Below are 17,147 nucleotides of genomic sequence, written 5' to 3' on the forward strand. Positions count from 1 at the left end.
GCTGAGTGGCGGATGGCTTGGAAAGGGCCAGGTGAGACGCGGAAACAACCCCTTCCCCGTCCCCCTTCCTGCGCTGTTGCAAGAACCCAAGCAAGAGATGGCAATGGACAGGGATGCTGCGCGGCCATTGGGATTCAGGGGAGGGCACGGCTTCCCGTAGACTGGATGGCGGAGGCAGAGGAGGCAGGCCGCAGAGGTCGCCGGCGCCCGAGCTGGCCAATGGCGGCGGGCTGGGCGCGGCCTCTCCCGCGGGGCGGGGGCCTGGCCGGCGGGCAGGCGGGGCGCACTCCGGACTTGCTGGGGTACCCGCGCTGCCGCATCCCCACCGCACTCCTGCACCCGCAGCCCGCCCGCCGCGCCGCCCCCGCTCCCGCAGCTCCGCGGCGGCCTCTCGGCGAGGCCCGGCAGGTCCAGCCCGGAGCACAGCTCTGTGCAGTCGGGTGGGTGAGGGGCGGCGGCGATGGGGATGGCTCAGCTTGGTCTCGCTTGGGTGGGTGAGGGGCGGGGCGCTCGATTTAGGTTCAAACCGGAGAGGAGTGTGCGGACCTGCGCTCCGACCACCCAGATGGGACTATGGTAGGGCTGCGGTGGGCGTAGGGTCGCGGCAATAGAGCTGCGCTCTGACCTGGTCGAGGAGAGGGCAGGGCTCGAACCCGCTGAACCCAGGAGGTGGGGTGAGCAGGGAGCTATTAGCGTAGGGGAATCTGGGTTCCCATGCTCGGGGCAGGGGCCTCACTAGGGGCGGGTGCGGAGCTCAGACTGTGCCTGAGGATGAGAGCAGGGGTACGGAGGGATTCAGAGCGCGGGGGCGCGAGGCTGGATCTAGGGGTTGCTTCTCGGTCCGAGGGAGCTGCGTCCTCGGGGGCTCTGTTTCTTTCCATCTGTGGGTGTGTGCGGGGAAGAGAGGCACCGGGGACGGACCAGGACTCGGAGAGCCCGGGGCAGCTGGGCTGGGCGGCGAGGCTTGCGAGGGTGGTCTGCGCACTCTGACCGCGTTCCGGGACACAGGCGGAGGCAGCGGCGTTGGGCGCAGAGCAGAGATGCAGCGGCTTGGTGGCACCCTTCTGTGCCTGCTGCTGGCGGCGGCGGTCCCCACGGCCCCAGCCCCGGCACCGACGGCGACTTCGGCTCCCGTCGAGCCCGGCCCGGCTCTCAGCTACCCGCTGGAGGAGGCCACCCTCAACGAGATGTTCCGAGAAGTAGAGGAACTGATGGAGGATACGCAGCACAAACTGCGCAGCGCGGTGGAGGAGGTGAGTGCGCCGCAGGGCTCTGGGAAGCGCAAGGCTCGGGGCTGGGGGAGACAAAGCAGCGGGAGGGTAGCAGTGCTCCGAGCTAGTCAGGGTCCTTGGTTTCGCCAAGGGGCTGGGCAGGGAAGGCAGCAGAATCGGAGTGATCTCGAGGCAACTCGGGGTGATCCCAACTCCCACCTCGTCTGATCTGGAGCTAAGCCTGTCCATCGAAGAGCCTTCGGCTGGACCCACCCACAGACCGCCAGCTCTGGGTCACCACCTGTCGGCCCGCCACTGCCCAGCTTTCTTTCGTGTGCAGTTGGCCTTCCCTTGTTGTAAGTAGATGCTTGTAAGGCCCCTGGTATTCCAATGTCGTGGTTTTTCAGAGGCTAAGGAAGCTCCAGGCATCTCAAGTTCCAGCTTATTACTGGGCTTTGAGCTTGTGCCATCCTCCCAAACACAGTTAGGATGCCATGTGGGGACCAAGAGCCCTGAGCTTTGCTGGTCATCTCTGTGGACTTCCCCCAATGCCATATGGTGCAGAGAAGGAAAATCAGAATCCTGAGCCCATCAATGTGAATTATCAGAGAGCGGTGGGTGGAAGGAGGGGGAATGTGAAAAGTAACCCCACCTCCACCCCAAGAATGCTTTGGAGTCAGTCCTGGCTCAAGGTCCTCTTCTGCCACTGACTAGCAGGGTGACATTGGACAGATCCCTTAACATCCCGTACCTCAGTTTCTTGTGTCAATTAAATATCATGATATGTGTGAGCACCTGGCATATAATATATAGCAGCTGATAGGATCAGATACCAGGTACCCAGGCAAAAGTTTGCCTGGCTTCTTCCTTCCATCACCTCCCAGGTCCAAACACTATAGATGACATCCTCTATGGTGGGTGTAGAACACTGCCAGGGCTGCCAGGACAGAAGGTGCAGCTGGCCCAGCTCTCCCTGGTTCCTGGGGTTCACTGTTTGGAGAGAAGGAGGTAGCAAGAGACTAGATGTCCAGGCTGATGCATCAGGTATCTTCACTTCCATTTGGGCAACGCCTCCATTGCTGGCTCTGGTCTGTCAGAAGAAGTTGCTTCCTCCCCTACCCTCTGTGTAGTTTGGGGATATATCAACTTCCTTCTATAATAGTCAACCTGGAGTTTTTAGTGAAGGGGACACTGGGTTGGGAGGTAGTGGCATGGGCAGCTGTACTTGAACATTCACCGCATGGGCCAGATTCCCAAACTCATGGACTTTTTGTTTCCTGTGAAAACACAAGAATTGTGACATGGAACAATTAAGGAGGGAGAGGAGTCAGGCCCCTCTGCCTCTTAATTCTGCACTTTCAAATTAAACTGAGCTCATGATCCCTCTGGTTTTCTTCTCTGGATTCCAGGGTTTTCCCTCTGCACACAGATTTTTGGTGAAACTGAGTAGGTCACTGCCATGTTTTTAATTCAATGTGAACTTGTCCATGCAACATGGTCCTCCAATGGGAGCTCCTGGTGAAGGAGCAGCAGGGACTCTTCAGAGCAGTTTGGGGCCCAGCAGGACCTTAATGGCAGGGTCCACTCTATGGGAATTGTCCACGTGGGCTTTGCCTGGTCCCCAGCCTTCCTCCCTCCAGATGTGGCTCTGCTTAACTTGTGAAGATGGGCTAAATGAAGTTTGCCACCAGGGGAGACATTGGCTGCCACTGCTACCTCACTCAGGGGTTGTTTCCCAAAGAGTGTCCTCGCTAGCAGTGGGGACAGGTTGAGAGAGTGGCTGAATACCTGAGTGGCAGAATGGGTCATGGGGACCAACTTTCCTCTATCTGATCCCAGCTGTGCCACTTACTAATGGTGGCATCCAGGCTCTGAAATGGAGGAACTATCTTCCTCTTAGGGTGAAGGAGAGGATGCAAAGTAAAGCAAGTCATCTGACCATCTAAAATGGGGTTAAGTTTAGTTGGTGTAAGCCAACCCCTAAGGAGGTTGTTGTAAGGATTAAGGTGATTGTTTGTTATCGGCAAATTATGGCTATTATTATCATCATATTAAAAGTGCTAGCATGAATAATAACAAAGAGCCACCCATGTCCAATATATAATAGATTCCCAAGAGATCGTGGCTATTGGTATTAATTGTCTTTTTAAAGAGGCTGCTAGAAGACCCCTTCAAACTCATAAACAAGGGACAGTTGCTATTTAGTTGTTGTCCTGGGTAAGAACCAAAAAGGACTGGACCAGATGTATTAATTGTTTACATAGTTGCATCATGAATCTGCTTTCAAGTAACTTCCTGACATTTTAAATATTCCAGCTGCCTCAAGCTGTTGATTTCTCTAAGCGTGAGAGATAAAGTTAACTACTCGTAGGATCATTATTGGGGGAGTTAAGACTTCAAATGGTTCAATCCAGGCTGTTCCTAGTTTCCTGTCTCTGTCTCTATGTTACTGATAAATGTATTTTGACGATAAAACCACTTCACACTCCAACCCCACATGGCTCATTGTCTTGTCTGTAACTGGCATATTTTAGAATGTTCCTAGGAAGGACCCTAATACCAAGCCTGGCTTTATCTCCCCAGTTTTTCCTACTGTACTTTTTAAACAACCACACAGACTCAACCAACCACGAATGCCATTTTAAATAACATTCACATTCTTCCTCTATGAAAAAGGTCCTATTGCTTCAGGCTCAGTTTTTCTTGCTAGTAGCAATAATAGTTGTGGTTGAAATTTCCATTGTAAACTGTACTTTTTAGTTCATGGTGCCATTCAAGAACTGTTAGCTCATTCTGTTGAAATAACCACGGGTTGAGAGGGACATTTTATGAAAAGACTGTTTGCTCAGCCCAGAGCAAACTCTAGATTTGGTAACTTGTTAATTATTCGAAAGCCAAACTGGAGAATTCAGATTCCCATGGGAATGTTAAAAATATTAAAACATTCCTGTCTCCTTCTGGATAATCGCCTCTGTAGCATCTGCAGCCCCTACTCTTATCCAGCTCTGCCTGAACATGACAGGCTCCCTCACTTACAAAAAAAAAAAAAAAAAAAAAGAAGTCATTTTCTTGCCCATCTTTGTCTACTTTCTTAAATCCACGTCATTTCTTCTCCATTTGTTAGCAAACTCTTCAAACACATGATAGATACCGGCCCTTTCCACTTCTACCCGAACATTCCCTGACAAACTAGCTTTGGAAACTGCTTTCTTAAAGGACAGTGTTGTGAAAGTACCTGTAGCTATTTATTACACCTGTGTTTGTTGTCAAATACTGTACCAAACACTTGGATTTTGTGATCTTATTTCTTAAATCTGCTCAGCAAAGTAGGGTCATCCCCCATTTTATAAAAAAGAAAGCTGCAGTTTAGGAGACATTTGTTGTCTTGTCCAAGGTCACTCAGCTGCTTTGTGGCAGAGCTGGGACTTGGCCCCACCTTACCTGACTCCAGAATGCTGGCACTTTCTACTGTGCTGTCCTCTGAAGATGTGGGGGCAACTTTTTGCCTAATCCCGTGGCCAGCTTGCAGTGGTTTGGTCTGTCCTTCTAGACATATTTGGAGCCGTTATCACCTAGAAGTACCCTCCCCAGTCATAACTACTTACCCCTAGACCTGGTTCTAGCCAGTCCTCTGACTGTATTATTCTCTTCTTTATGTGATGTTCCAACTAGTCTCCAGAACTTGCTGCAACTCCCTATTATGGCCTGGAGCAAAGGTTCTGACCTGGGAGGGAGGGAGGACCCCAGAATCACCTGAGAAGCTCATTAATATCTGAGGTCCCACCCCTGTAAGTTCTAATGTGGCAAGTCTGGTGAGGGGTCCATATATATTCATATATAGTAGTCCCTCTCTGTACCTGGCTGGTTTGGCTCAGTGGATTGAGCGTCGGCCTGCGAGCTAAGTGTCGCTGGTTCGATCATCCAGTCAGGGCACATCAGAGAAGGAAAACTCTGACTCCAAAAAACCTCCGCTGCCTTGCGGCATACCTCTTCAGGGGAAAGGCTAAGGGAGTAAACCCCAACAGAAAATCCGGAGCCGGAGTCCCTAAGGCGGTTTGACATTGTTGTCAACACCGGCAACTCCTGCGGCGCACCTGAAGCCAAGCTGTATTGACTCCGTCTTTCCCTTGGACCCTTCAGCTGCGAAGAGAGGGGGGGTCCGCTGCATGGGCAACAGCAGACCCTCCATATCACCCTGCCCAGGCTCTGTAGCTTCAGCTTCACTGGAGAGGACACTTCAGCATCATCACAAGATGTCGATTCAACACGGGAGGAGACAGATACCGTGTCACTCCCGAGTTGGACTGCACAGCCATTCTCGGCGGTGCAGATAGACTCTTAAGAAGCTACACCATCGTCTCTCGAGACGGACGGCTGCCGACGATGAGTCCCTCTCTATATCGTGGTTCACTTATCGCAGCCTCACTATATCGCAAGATATTTTAAAATATTATATTTAATTATTTATCGCAGATTTTTTTGCTATACTGCGGGATTTTGCGGTACTGTATACTTATGTTGTTAAATTTACGTAGGTTTAAGAGTGTAGAATATGTTTAAGAACATAAGTAGTGTTTATAAAAATGTGGAAAAGGTTAATAAGGGAGTGGGAAAAGGTTAATAAGGGACTGGGAATACTTTATAAGTGTGTGGGAAGGGTTTATAAAGCCTTAAAATATATATAAATACTAAAATAAATGTAAGGTTCCTACTTCGTGGATTTTCACCTATCACGGGGGGGGGGGGCTGTTTTCTAGAACGTAATACCTGCGATAAGTGAGGAAATACTGTACATATATTTAAAATTTTTAGCTGTACCCTCCTGGTTGAGAACCGGGACAACAGCCCCTACTTTAGAACTGCCCCCTGAATCTGCCTGTTGAACCACTTCCTCATCCACCTCTTTACCCTGGCCAAGCATGGACTCTCTGCTGCAGCTCTCAGCACACACTGTTCCTGTCCCGGAGGCCACAGCTTTGCCATCTTTAGGTTCCTCTCGGTCCAAATCCTACCCATTTTTGAGACCAACCCAGTCATGCCTCCTTTTGCTTCTAGAAGCCTTTCTCCTCTCTTCTTTGAACCCCTTACTTGCTTCTAGAAACCATCATAATTTTCCTCACACTGGTTTGTGTGGGGCTGTCCTATCTCCCCAGTAGAAACATAAGCCAGCCACTCATGCAGAATCATGTACTAGGAAAGCACATCGTTTGTAGACAGACTGACCTGCGTTCCAGTTCAAGCTTTGCCACTGACTAACAACGTGATGACCTAAGGCAGGTTCTTTCACCTCTCCCAGCCTTGTTTTCTTCCTCTGCAAAGTGAGGGAAATAACAACTTTGCTGTGAATATTCAAGGAGACATGGTAGGTATCTGGTGCAATGGCTCACACACAGCTTATGTCCAAACATGGAGGTTATAATGATGGCAACAACTAGGATGATGACGACGATGATGTTGATGAAACCAGTGCTCAACTTTAAACATCTCAGTAGTCATCTCAGGGTCAAACACAGCAGTCACTGACCAAGTCCTCTTATGATTATTCGAGCCTTTGTGTCTATCAAAATTTCTTCACACTTCTAGTTCAGTGTTTTTGAGACATGGAAATTCGTTTCCCATATCCACCCCAGCTTAGTAAATCTGGTGGGAAGAGGAGGGAAAAGAGGGGCCTCCTGTAGTACCTAAGGAGATAGAGGACAGTGATTTTTAAATAAAAGGAGTGGATCTTTTTGAGAATTTGTTTTAAAGAATGAAAATAGCCCAGAGTCAAAGATAGCAGTGTTGGAAAATTGCCAACCACCAACTAGAACTTCTCTTTGTGTCTCTTACTTTTAATTTCTAGAGAGAGTATCTGATTGGCTTGACTATTTCATGATGTGGCCTCCCTTTGAGTCCAATCAGCTGTGAATAGGTCATGTTGTCAACTGCCCATTCATTAGGGCTGGGGTGGGGCGATACATCTGGAAGGGAAAATTAGGTGAAGATGTGAGTCAGCTGACCCTCTACAAAACGGCCGTCTTATACCCAAGAGGTGGAGTGAAGAAGGAGACATGACTGTAGCCCTACCTGCAGGGGGTAAGGGGCTGCCTTCGTTTGGGTCCTCTACAACCGCCCCCACCAGATCTTGCAACAAGGGTTTGGGAGCAAATAATTTATTTTGGAAGTGATCCCAGAAACACCAGGAAGAAGTAGAAAAGTGAGATGGAAGAGAAGAAAAGCAATAAAGACCGCTAATGAGAAGGTTACTGCTAGGGGCAACTAGGGCTCAGCCCCACTGGGGTCCTCGGAGAGAGACTGTCCCAGTGAGCAGAGAGGGAGCTGGAGTACTTAGCCCCATAACCTGTCTCTCACTGGTTGAGGATTATTCCTGCGTGTGAACTCCCTTGCACCTGGGGCCTGTGCAGACTAAGCACACTTAGGCAACCAAGGATTACCCTCAAAGAGAGGCAGAGTTGGTTGTTGGCATGTAAGGGAATTGCATACAGGTGACCTCCGGATCGGGCCATGAGCAGATGGGCAGGACACCAACGGCATTTGTCAGGGGCCAAGACTGTTCAATGGCAACATGCTCAAATCCCAACTCTGCCCTTCCCTGGGAGTCTTGGAAAGTTATCTAGTCTCCCTGAGCCTCAGTTTCCCCATTTATAAAACACCCACTGCATAGGGAGGTTGTGAGATTTATGGCTATAATATATGTAAAATATTTAGTACAATGTCTTTTCCTAGTGAGTACTCAATGAAAGGTACCTATCATTATTACTATTATTTGTAATTGCAAAGAGGAAAAGATAAATAATTCTTTTTTTTCTTTCCTTAAAAATTTTTTTTTTTGGTCCTGGCTGGTGTGGCTCAGTGGATTGAATGCCGGCCTGCAGACCGAAAGGTTGCCATAGGTTCAGTCCCAGGTTAGGGGCACATAAGAGGCAATGATCAATGTTTCTCTTGCACATCGATGTTTCTCTCCCTCTCTTTCTCCCTTCCTTCCCCTCTCTCTAAAAGTAAATAAATAAAATCTTTAAAAAATATTTTTAGGGGTGGGGGGCAGCAGGAGAAGGCAAAGGGAGGGGATAAATGGCCACAGAAAGAGACATGACTTAGGGTGGTAAACACACAATATAATATACAAATGACGTCTTATAGAATTCACCTGAAACCTATATAACTTTATTAACCAATATAACCCCAATAGAGTCAATGAAAAATATAAAACAATTTTTTTGATTACAGCTTACATTCCATATAATTTTGAATTAGTTTCAGGTATACACCATAGTGGTTAATCATATACTTTACAAAGTGTTCCCCCTGATAGTTCCAGTACCCACCTGGGACCATACATAGTTACTACAGTATTATTGACTATATTTCCTGTGCTATACTTTATATCCCCACAGTTTTTTTTTTCCTAATGGACTCTGACTTGTATAAAGAGAAAACAGTTTTGCTCATTTAATTTATTGATTTAATAGATGGAGGCAGAAGAAGCTGCTGCTAAAACGTCATCAGAAGTGAACCTGGCAGACTTACCTCCCAGCTATCACAATGAGACCAACACAGAAACCAAGGTTGGAAATAACACCATCCATGTGCACCGGGAAATTCACAAGGTAAGGGCAGTCCTGGCCAGCACTTCCTTTTTTCTATAGCACCCAGTCCTATCTGAGAGTTAAGGTTTTGTTTACATACTCGATACACAAGCCAAAAATATAAGCACAGATTACAAACTGGAGAGAGTGAGGGAGCTGTTTAAAGGGGAGAGATATGTATCAAAAACCTAAGTTGCTTTTGCATCTGAGTAATAAATTTAACTCTAGGCTTCCTGCCAATCCCATTGCAAAAGAATGTTCAGGGATTTTTTGTTACTTGAAAAAAGGAAGCAAACAAGGGTCTACAGAGAGATATTGTACTTCCCTAGTATTGAACTTGGGAAATTTATCTCAGGCTTTTATGTATGTTTCAATAGAGTTGAAATAGTTCTGGAGTCCATGCTACTGTTCCCTTAGGAGGAACTCAAATATGATATACTCTGTCTTCAGAAGGAAAAGCCTCAGTTGCCACAAGATTAAACATCTTGTTTGCTGGTTATCCCTTTAAAATTTTATAGCAGAGTTTTTCTAACATACCACACATCTCTTGGTCTAATATCCTGCATGAAAAGCAAGCAGGTTTGTTCCAGGTCTGACTTGAGGAAGAAAACACTGCAAATCGAGAGGAACATAGTTAGCCTGCTCCTGCAGTGAGATGTCTCCCGCATGATTTTGACAGGACTTTGAGCGCAAGCTATGCAAGCCTGTGCCGTCTCAAAGAGCCTCTGCTGGGCAGATGATCAGGAGGATTGCTAGAGGCTTGAGTTGCCATTCTGTTGTGGCCATCAAGGAGCTTGACCTCTGACCTCATTTCAGCGCCTATATGCAAGGCCACGACTGCTCTCACAAAAGAGTGTACTTTGTCCAAGTGCTCAGGTCATGACTTGGTTGAAACAATAGCATTGCTGTGCCAGAGAGCACAAAGGAGTCAATTTTCATGGGCCATTGCCTTGACGATAAAGTGGCCTTTATGTGTGGCTCTTCTCCCGCTGCATACTGATGGGCCCAGCTCCAGAGGGCACCCCTCCCCCAGATCTGTGAATGCGTCACCCGATGGACAGATTGTTTTAGCATTTCTCATCTGAAGGCTGGAGAATGTTTCCAAAAGTGATTCTTTTATTCTTGTCAAAATCAACATTAAGCCATCCTTTCCGACAATAACTAGTAGACAAGTTCTGCTGCTTTTCAAAGTTCCTCCTTGTAGAGGTCAGAATATTTAAGTGTGAGTCCTCCCAATAACTAGTGCGGTATTGAAAAGTTATTTAAATGTCCTGACCCTCACTGACCACACTTATGAAATAGGAGTATCAGCATCTACATTACAGTATTGTGACGGTCAAATGCCCTCATGTATTCACTGTAAACTATAAAGTGCTACGCAAGAGCAAGTTGTTTTTATTATTACAGCTGTTGTTATAGTAAAGTTATGTTATCAGCACAGTGTAGTAGTTCTTGAGTGGGTTCCACGGAGCCCTGTCCTGTGCAATGTTTCATGAAAGAGGGGCTCAGTGGTGTGAAACATACTTAGAAATATTGTACAGATTCTCCTCATGTAGATACAAAATACACATTAGTATAATAAAGGCTCTGAGAAGTCCTACAACCTATATATATAACAGTAGTTTTTAAAAAATTTATAACATTGGTTAATTCTATTAAAATTTGGAATACAGGGAGAAGACATTATCTATTTGCTGGGAAGAGGGATTTTTTAGATAAAAACTTGAAAGTACGTGGATGAAGAGATGATTCTCAACTCCTTAGAAATGGAATTTGATCCATTATCATAAATTAGGCTGAGTTTCCACTTTGTTCTGGCTGCAGATTCCTGTGATATTAGAGCTGGCAGGAACTTTAAAGGTCACCTAGAAATGAGAAAATTGTGAATCAGAGAAGGGGAATGACTTGTTCCAACTTACATTCCAGATGGCTGTTGGCAGCTGAGCCAAGGCTCTAAGATCACAGATCTGTGAGCTCCTGGGTCAGCAATCTCTCTGTTCTTCATTGTCAACCTAACTGTTCGACGTGGCCTTTGAGGGGGCAGGAGCGGCCTGGATTCCATGTCAGGGTCCAAAGGCACAGCCCTGAGGTGCTTGCTTCGGCTTACAGAATCAGAGGCAGACAACAGATAGTCTCTCCTTTTACTTAAGCAATTTTTAATAAAATACAAGTTATTTGTATTTATAATTAAATATTTAGCCTGGTCTTTTATTTTTTGGCATTCAAACATGGACTTTCTTGTACTTCTCAACAGTTTCACATATTCAGAGATCTTTTCTGCCTCACTTTACTGTAATCCTCTGGAGGGCCAGATATATATCATACCACTGGTTTTAAGTTCTCAGTGTACATCAGAATTACCTGGGGAGCCTGTAAAATTTAACCAACTCCAGCTCAGTCCTCAGTGGTTTTATATAATTGATATTATATATATTTAGAGCTCTCCAGAGCTTTGATCTAGTCCTCACACATGTGGCTATGCCCTGGAATCACCTGGGGGGCTTTACAAACTAGCCAAGCAATAGGTCCATCTCCAGAGACTCTTATGTAATTGATCTGAGTGCTGCCTCATGGATCTGAGTGGGTCCTTCATTGATCTAACTATCCCCTCTATTGATCTGGGATCCACCTCCATTGATCTGAGGGAGGCCATCATTAATCCTAGGGTGTCTTTCTTTGATCTGAGTGTGTCCTTCATTTAGCTAAGTTTAAGTGCTTTCTTGATGAAACAAAACAGTTCACCCAAATCAGGAGTGGGGCAGCTATAACCCAAACCTGCCTGTTTCTCATGAAAGATGTTCAATTAAATACCCAGACCTCTGGCTGCTGAAAAGGAAGTTTACCTTGAGTTTCAAGTGATGCGCCCTAAGAATGATAAAAATAGCTAGCATTGGGTATTTGCTAGGTGACAGGCTCTGTGTGGAGTGCTTTACACAGACCACCTCATCCCCCTGCATAGCAACCCTATGAGGTGAATTCTGTTATATCTATTATCACTGCTCGGAGGGGAAGTTGTTCATCTGAGGGCTGAGGGTGGACGTCAGAGAAAGAGGGGAGTGGGCAGTCGGTCTGCTTGGCCGGAAGTCCCTGCTTCAGGAAATAGGAAAAAAAAAAAAAAGTTGTGGAACTTGTCCAGAATTCCTTCTATTTCACATTCACGGTGCTTGTCCTATTGTAGATCACCAACAACCAGACTGGACAAACGGTCTTTTCAGAGACAGTGATTACATCTGTGCGAGATGAAGACAGCAAAAGGAGCCATGTGAGTTGTCACCTCCCCTGAGCTCTCACCCCAAGGCACACACACCCTCGTGTACCCTGCCAGGGTGACCCAGGCTTCAGACGATGGGCAAGAGGGAACTGACTCTCAGACACCCTTCCTGCCTCATTTCAGCCAAGATTGTCTAGACTAATGCAATCTGGTAACAGGCTCTACCCTCATGCACTTTGCATCAGAAATAACAGAGAAATTACATTCAGTTGTCACTTGCATGGCTCTGTCTCAGTCTGGAAAGGGGAATATGGGAGTACCAGGCACATTGATTAGGGACCCTGGTCCCACAACCTGGTGCATCCAATTGCGAAACACCCTAAAGCCTCTGGCCTGGCCCATGCCTTGTATAGTTTCAGCCCTGATCAGGCAGTTTGAGAGCAAGAAAAGTGGAACCCAGTGGCCTACAGGGAAAAGGATGTCCTCCCACTCCAGGCTTCGTGCTCTGGCCCCCTTGTGATTACCCTGGCTATTTAGGTGCCTGTTGTTTGGTCCAAAGGCAATGCTTTTTTTTCTGTAATAGAATTAGAGTCCTAAAGTTGCAAGGGGCATCATTTCACAGAAGGAAGACCTGGGTACAGTGACCCAATAGGAGTCACTGGTCTCCCTGCAATTTATGTTCTCAAAGAAGTGACTGGCTTAAGAGGTACCTGCCTGATGAGGCATGAACAAGGTGACTTCCTGGTGACATGGCCCCAGTAAAAAGACGCCTCCTTTGTGGGGACCACAAGGACCAGCCTCCCTGTACCCAGCGGCCTTATGCAAACTTTCGGACCATGAGTTCTTTCCTTCTGAACTGCAAAATGTATTCCTGGCCTTCCAGGGAGATCAAAGATTGTTTCCTTACCTCTTATGGCCTTATCTCTGGGAAAGAACCAGTGTATTCATAGTAGTTGGGGAGGTGGTGTTGACATGGGTGGTAGTCAACACATTCTTCTGTGCTTGTCTTTGGCACCAGGCTCAGACATTTACTGCCGGTTGAGGGCCCGGTTGGCTGTGTGTGATGCCAGTGACCCACCACTCAAGGGACGGGGGTGGGGGTGAGCTGTGTGTGAGGTGAGAAGAGCTCAAGCAGCAGAGGCTAGAAGCATGAGTTTGCCACTTACAAGCTGGGTTACCTTGGTGTCCCCATCTTTAAGCGAGGCAATGATTTTCACTGTGTCCCCCAACTCTGAAAGTACAGAAGCCTTTGAAACAAAGACGGGATTGACTACAGTCAGGAGGGATGAGAAGCTGGCTTGGGAAGTTGGGAAGAGGGAGGGCAGCAAAACAAGAAACAAACAGCCGTAGGTGGGGCCCTGGTGCCAGGAAGGAAACGCTTGGGGGAATTCCAGGTTTAAGACTCAATTTGGGGCCCCAGGAGGGTCAGAGAGCTTGAGCAGAAGCCACAGAATGGGAAGGCCAGGGGAGACAGAACTCAGGGGGCTGTGAGTTAGAGGGGAAAAAGTCATTGTCCTCAAGTTAAAGAAAAAAAAATCACATGGTTGCATGATGATAGAGGTTTGCTCCAGGGAGCTTCCCAGAGCCCAGAGGGCCACAGCCCTGGCTACGAGCACACCTTTACCTGCTGGAGGCCCAGGTGCACATGTGACCTGCAACATGTCCCTTCACACTCTCCCCTGTCCCTGTGCCCCCCACATGAGAGGGCTATTTTCCCCCTGTGATGGGGAGTTGAGGATCTGATCACGGTGAGCTGGTGAGAGACAAGATCTCAAAGATGCAAAGAGCCTGCTTGGGTCAGAGAGCCTGTGTGTGCACTGCCACCAGTGAATTTGTGCTAGCTGTCCTGAGCATGCATGGCCTTCTGTGTCGTGTGTCCATACTTCATGCTCAGCTGGGAGGCCCGGAATCTCCACGCCTCTGTACGCCCTCTCCTGTGTCCATCGTGTGATGCGGGCGTACTACAGCATGTTCGTGCAGTGCATGCTCGGAACCCCTGTGTACAGGGTCCTAGGAATGCAGGAGGTCGGTGGGGAGAGAGAGATCCCAGAAATCCAGAAGGCAGAGATTCACCAAGTTTTTCTTGATTTCTGCTCAGGCCCTTGGAATATTAACTCACTGAGTTTCTCTATGAGCATAAATTCTAACTTCATTGGTTAAAAGGGAGACCTGTGCATCTGATGCTTGACCACCTAGTTTCTGGAGAACCCCAATAGACTGGAGACTTTTCAAGCCACCTGTGACCGGGATGTCCGGTTCAGAAACAGTGATATATGTACCTTACTACAGAGCCTCACTCATTGCCAGAGGGGCTTGCTCAACGTCAGAGAGGCAAGATCTAGTTTCAGATGCCCACAGAATTCTTCCATTCAACAGCTCTTTGGTTCCTGGGTCACCACGGGCCTAACACAACTGAGTGGGGGCTCAAGCCTCATCTGTACAGAAACACGAAGCTCCTTTTCCTGAGTAGGAAGCTATAAAGACTAGATAACTTTCGAAGGAGTGCGAAGGGTCGAATATTGTCACCACTGTCCCATTCCAGAGTTTTATAATGTAATGATTTTTACAGTTGGCTCTGAAATGCATTACGTGCTGAAGAAACTTTCTCTCAAGTGGGAAAGGGAAATTTGCCATTCAAACAGACAAAAAATCTTATACTGTTTCAATCTTCAGTTACTGTAAATGGGGGCTGAATTTCCAGGATTTAAAATTCCCAGATGAATTCAATTAAAAATAATCACCAAGCACCCCCCCATTTTCCTTTCTTCAAATGCTGGTATGTGTATTAATATGTATGGTAACCCGAGGAGGCCCGTGGAAAGTTACAGACAGTAATACTATATGCCTGTCTAGAAAACTTAGCACAGTATGTGCAAGGTATTGGTCTGTTTTTACATTCAAATGTGAAAGGGGAAAAGGCCACTGTGGCTTGTTATTTCACCTGAGTGCGCTGGCGATGGCCATGTGGCCTGACGTCTTTCTGTGAGGCTTTTGTGCAGAGCCCTCGGCCTGTCTCCCTTCATGGGCCAGTGGGTGGCTGACAGATGTGGTGCTACTTTTGTGCAGGGTGAGGTGAGGAGGAACGTGGTGCACTGGAAGCTAGAGAGCGGGCAAGCCATTATGCCTCAATGGGAAGCTTTTATTGATAGCGCCATGTCCGCAGATATGAAGAATCTGGCCCAATTAGCCAAGGCACCATTAAGAAGGGACAGGTCTTCTAATTAAAACACAGCTCACAGCTATCAAGCTGAGCACATATGCATTTGTTGTCTTTTCTGTTTTCACATTAGAATATGAGATAAAAGAGTAGGTCCATTTGTCTTTCCAGCTAAACATTCGTTTGAACCTACATGTTCAGTTATATTACAGCCAACTAACTCCAAGATCTTGGTCAAGACTTCCAAGGCCCCAGGGAGACAAATTTCACTACCAAAATCATGTAGATAGTAGCAATTTGAGTGGCCCAGCAACTTTTTGTCCCAGAGAATGATCAGAGTGACAGTGCCTTTTTGATCTGACGCAGTGGACAGTGACCTTGGAATTCTTGATAAATGTGAACCAAATGTCTTTCTCTGTTGTGAGGATGCTTGTCTGTTAATTGTGCTGAAGACTGGGAGAAGTGAGAAGGTAAACTGTGGCTGAACTCCTCAGGGCTTGTTTGTTGCTTTTGCATTGAACAGCAAGCATCCTGTCACCTCAAAGCCCAGGGAGGCCCAACAGGATTGTGGGAGGAGGAAGGGTGTTGAACTGGTGAACGACAGCTTTCTCCATTAGGCTTCAGGTTCTTCCATGCCCCCAGCTTCTTGTCCATTCATCACAGGTAGACAGAGGTGGGGGGCTGGCTTTGTTTGCTCCCTGTGCCCCAACTTCTGATGCTAGAATTGTTATCAACTTAATGGAATGGCAGAGGGCACCGTGATAGCAAGTCACTGGGGGTTTATTTTAACAGAAATGCACAAGGGGAAGGCACGAGCCTATTAGAGAAACTCATTCAGTTCCCAAAGGTTCCTGCCTCCTGGAGAGTCCTGCCTGGGGCAGGAGGTGGGGGTAGCCAAACTGGGGGGTCAAACCCTGCCCTGACCCTTCCAAGCTCTGTCCTTTATGAGTCGGCTTCTTCATTTATCAGATGGGGCTAATAATCCCTGGTTCACAGACTGGGTGAGAATCTAGTTAGGCAAGATTTATAAAAGCTCTTTGTGTAAGGCTCATTATTATTGAGAAGTAATTAAAAGTGGGTTCTAATTGGTTTCTCCCCTGGCTCCCAGCAACCTACTGCCAAAAGAATGAGTGTGCCTGGAAGCTAAGTATATGTTTAAGAACCCCACAGACCTCTTTCCACTGGTGTTTGTGGCCTTGGGCTAAGTTCTTCAGAGCCCTGACTCACCCTCTGAGCAATGCTCTTCTCCAGAAGCTCTCCGTTCCTAGCCACAAGGCTGACTCACCTGCTGTCCTTGTAAGTCAGATGTGTCTGGTCCAGGTGTTAGGGATACAAACAGAAGGAAGGATGGGCCATAAGGAATGAAAAGAAGAATGGGTGATGGTGAGGTGCTGACAGGTTCCAGGATAGGCCTCAGGTTGGCAGGATGTTTACTGGCTTCTGCAGAAAACAATGCACTTGCGGTTCTAAGAGTGATGACGTAGTCTTGTGTGGATGTACTTTTCCATAGTCCTATAACCAGAGATTTGGGTACATCTGTCATTTTAGATTTATGTTTTGAGTTGAATTTGAGGTTTTTGGCCAAGTATAAGCCCTCATGCCTTAATCCAATAGGAAAAAATTACAGAGCTCTGGATCATTCTGAGAGATGGATAATCTCTAGGTAAATAAAGTTGACATAGGCATTTTTTTTGAGCTATCACCTGGCTATATTAAATTATACTCTCCTCAACCTAACTATCCTTCAAGAAGGAAGTCATTAGATATACATATTTCACACCTAAAATCAAAATATTGTGAAGTTAATAAATGATTTTCACATAAGTTGATATAAAAGGATGTCTTCAATAGAATGTTAAGTGAAAAAAATAATTGCAGAACAGTATCTATACTATATTAAGTATATAAGATATACCTTTATATGCAATATATTTAAAAATCTGTTTTAGGAAAAAACTATTCATTAAAAACTTTGGCAAATG

The 17,147-nt window shown here is 46.8% G+C and overlaps 1 protein-coding gene across 1 annotated transcript in view; it reads left to right on the plus strand.

The window, feature by feature from the left end:
• The first annotated feature begins 316 nt into the window (after positions 1-316).
• Positions 317-17,147, plus strand: part of DKK3 (dickkopf Wnt signaling pathway inhibitor 3) — a 44,358-nt gene continuing 27,527 nt past the window's right edge. The window contains exons 1-4 of the mRNA XM_090264027.1: positions 317-440; positions 1,009-1,253; positions 8,681-8,818; positions 11,976-12,059. Of these exons, the coding sequence (XP_090120153.1) occupies positions 1,041-1,253; positions 8,681-8,818; positions 11,976-12,059 (435 nt within the window). The 5' untranslated portion in view covers positions 317-440; positions 1,009-1,040. The remainder of the gene's footprint in view (positions 441-1,008; positions 1,254-8,680; positions 8,819-11,975; positions 12,060-17,147) is intronic.

The sequence above is a fragment of the Furipterus horrens genome, unplaced genomic scaffold, assembly GCF_987537825.1.
Source record: "Furipterus horrens unplaced genomic scaffold, mFurHor1.1.pri manual_scaffold_2, whole genome shotgun sequence".
In the NCBI taxonomy this organism is placed as follows: Eukaryota; Metazoa; Chordata; class Mammalia; order Chiroptera; family Furipteridae; genus Furipterus; species Furipterus horrens.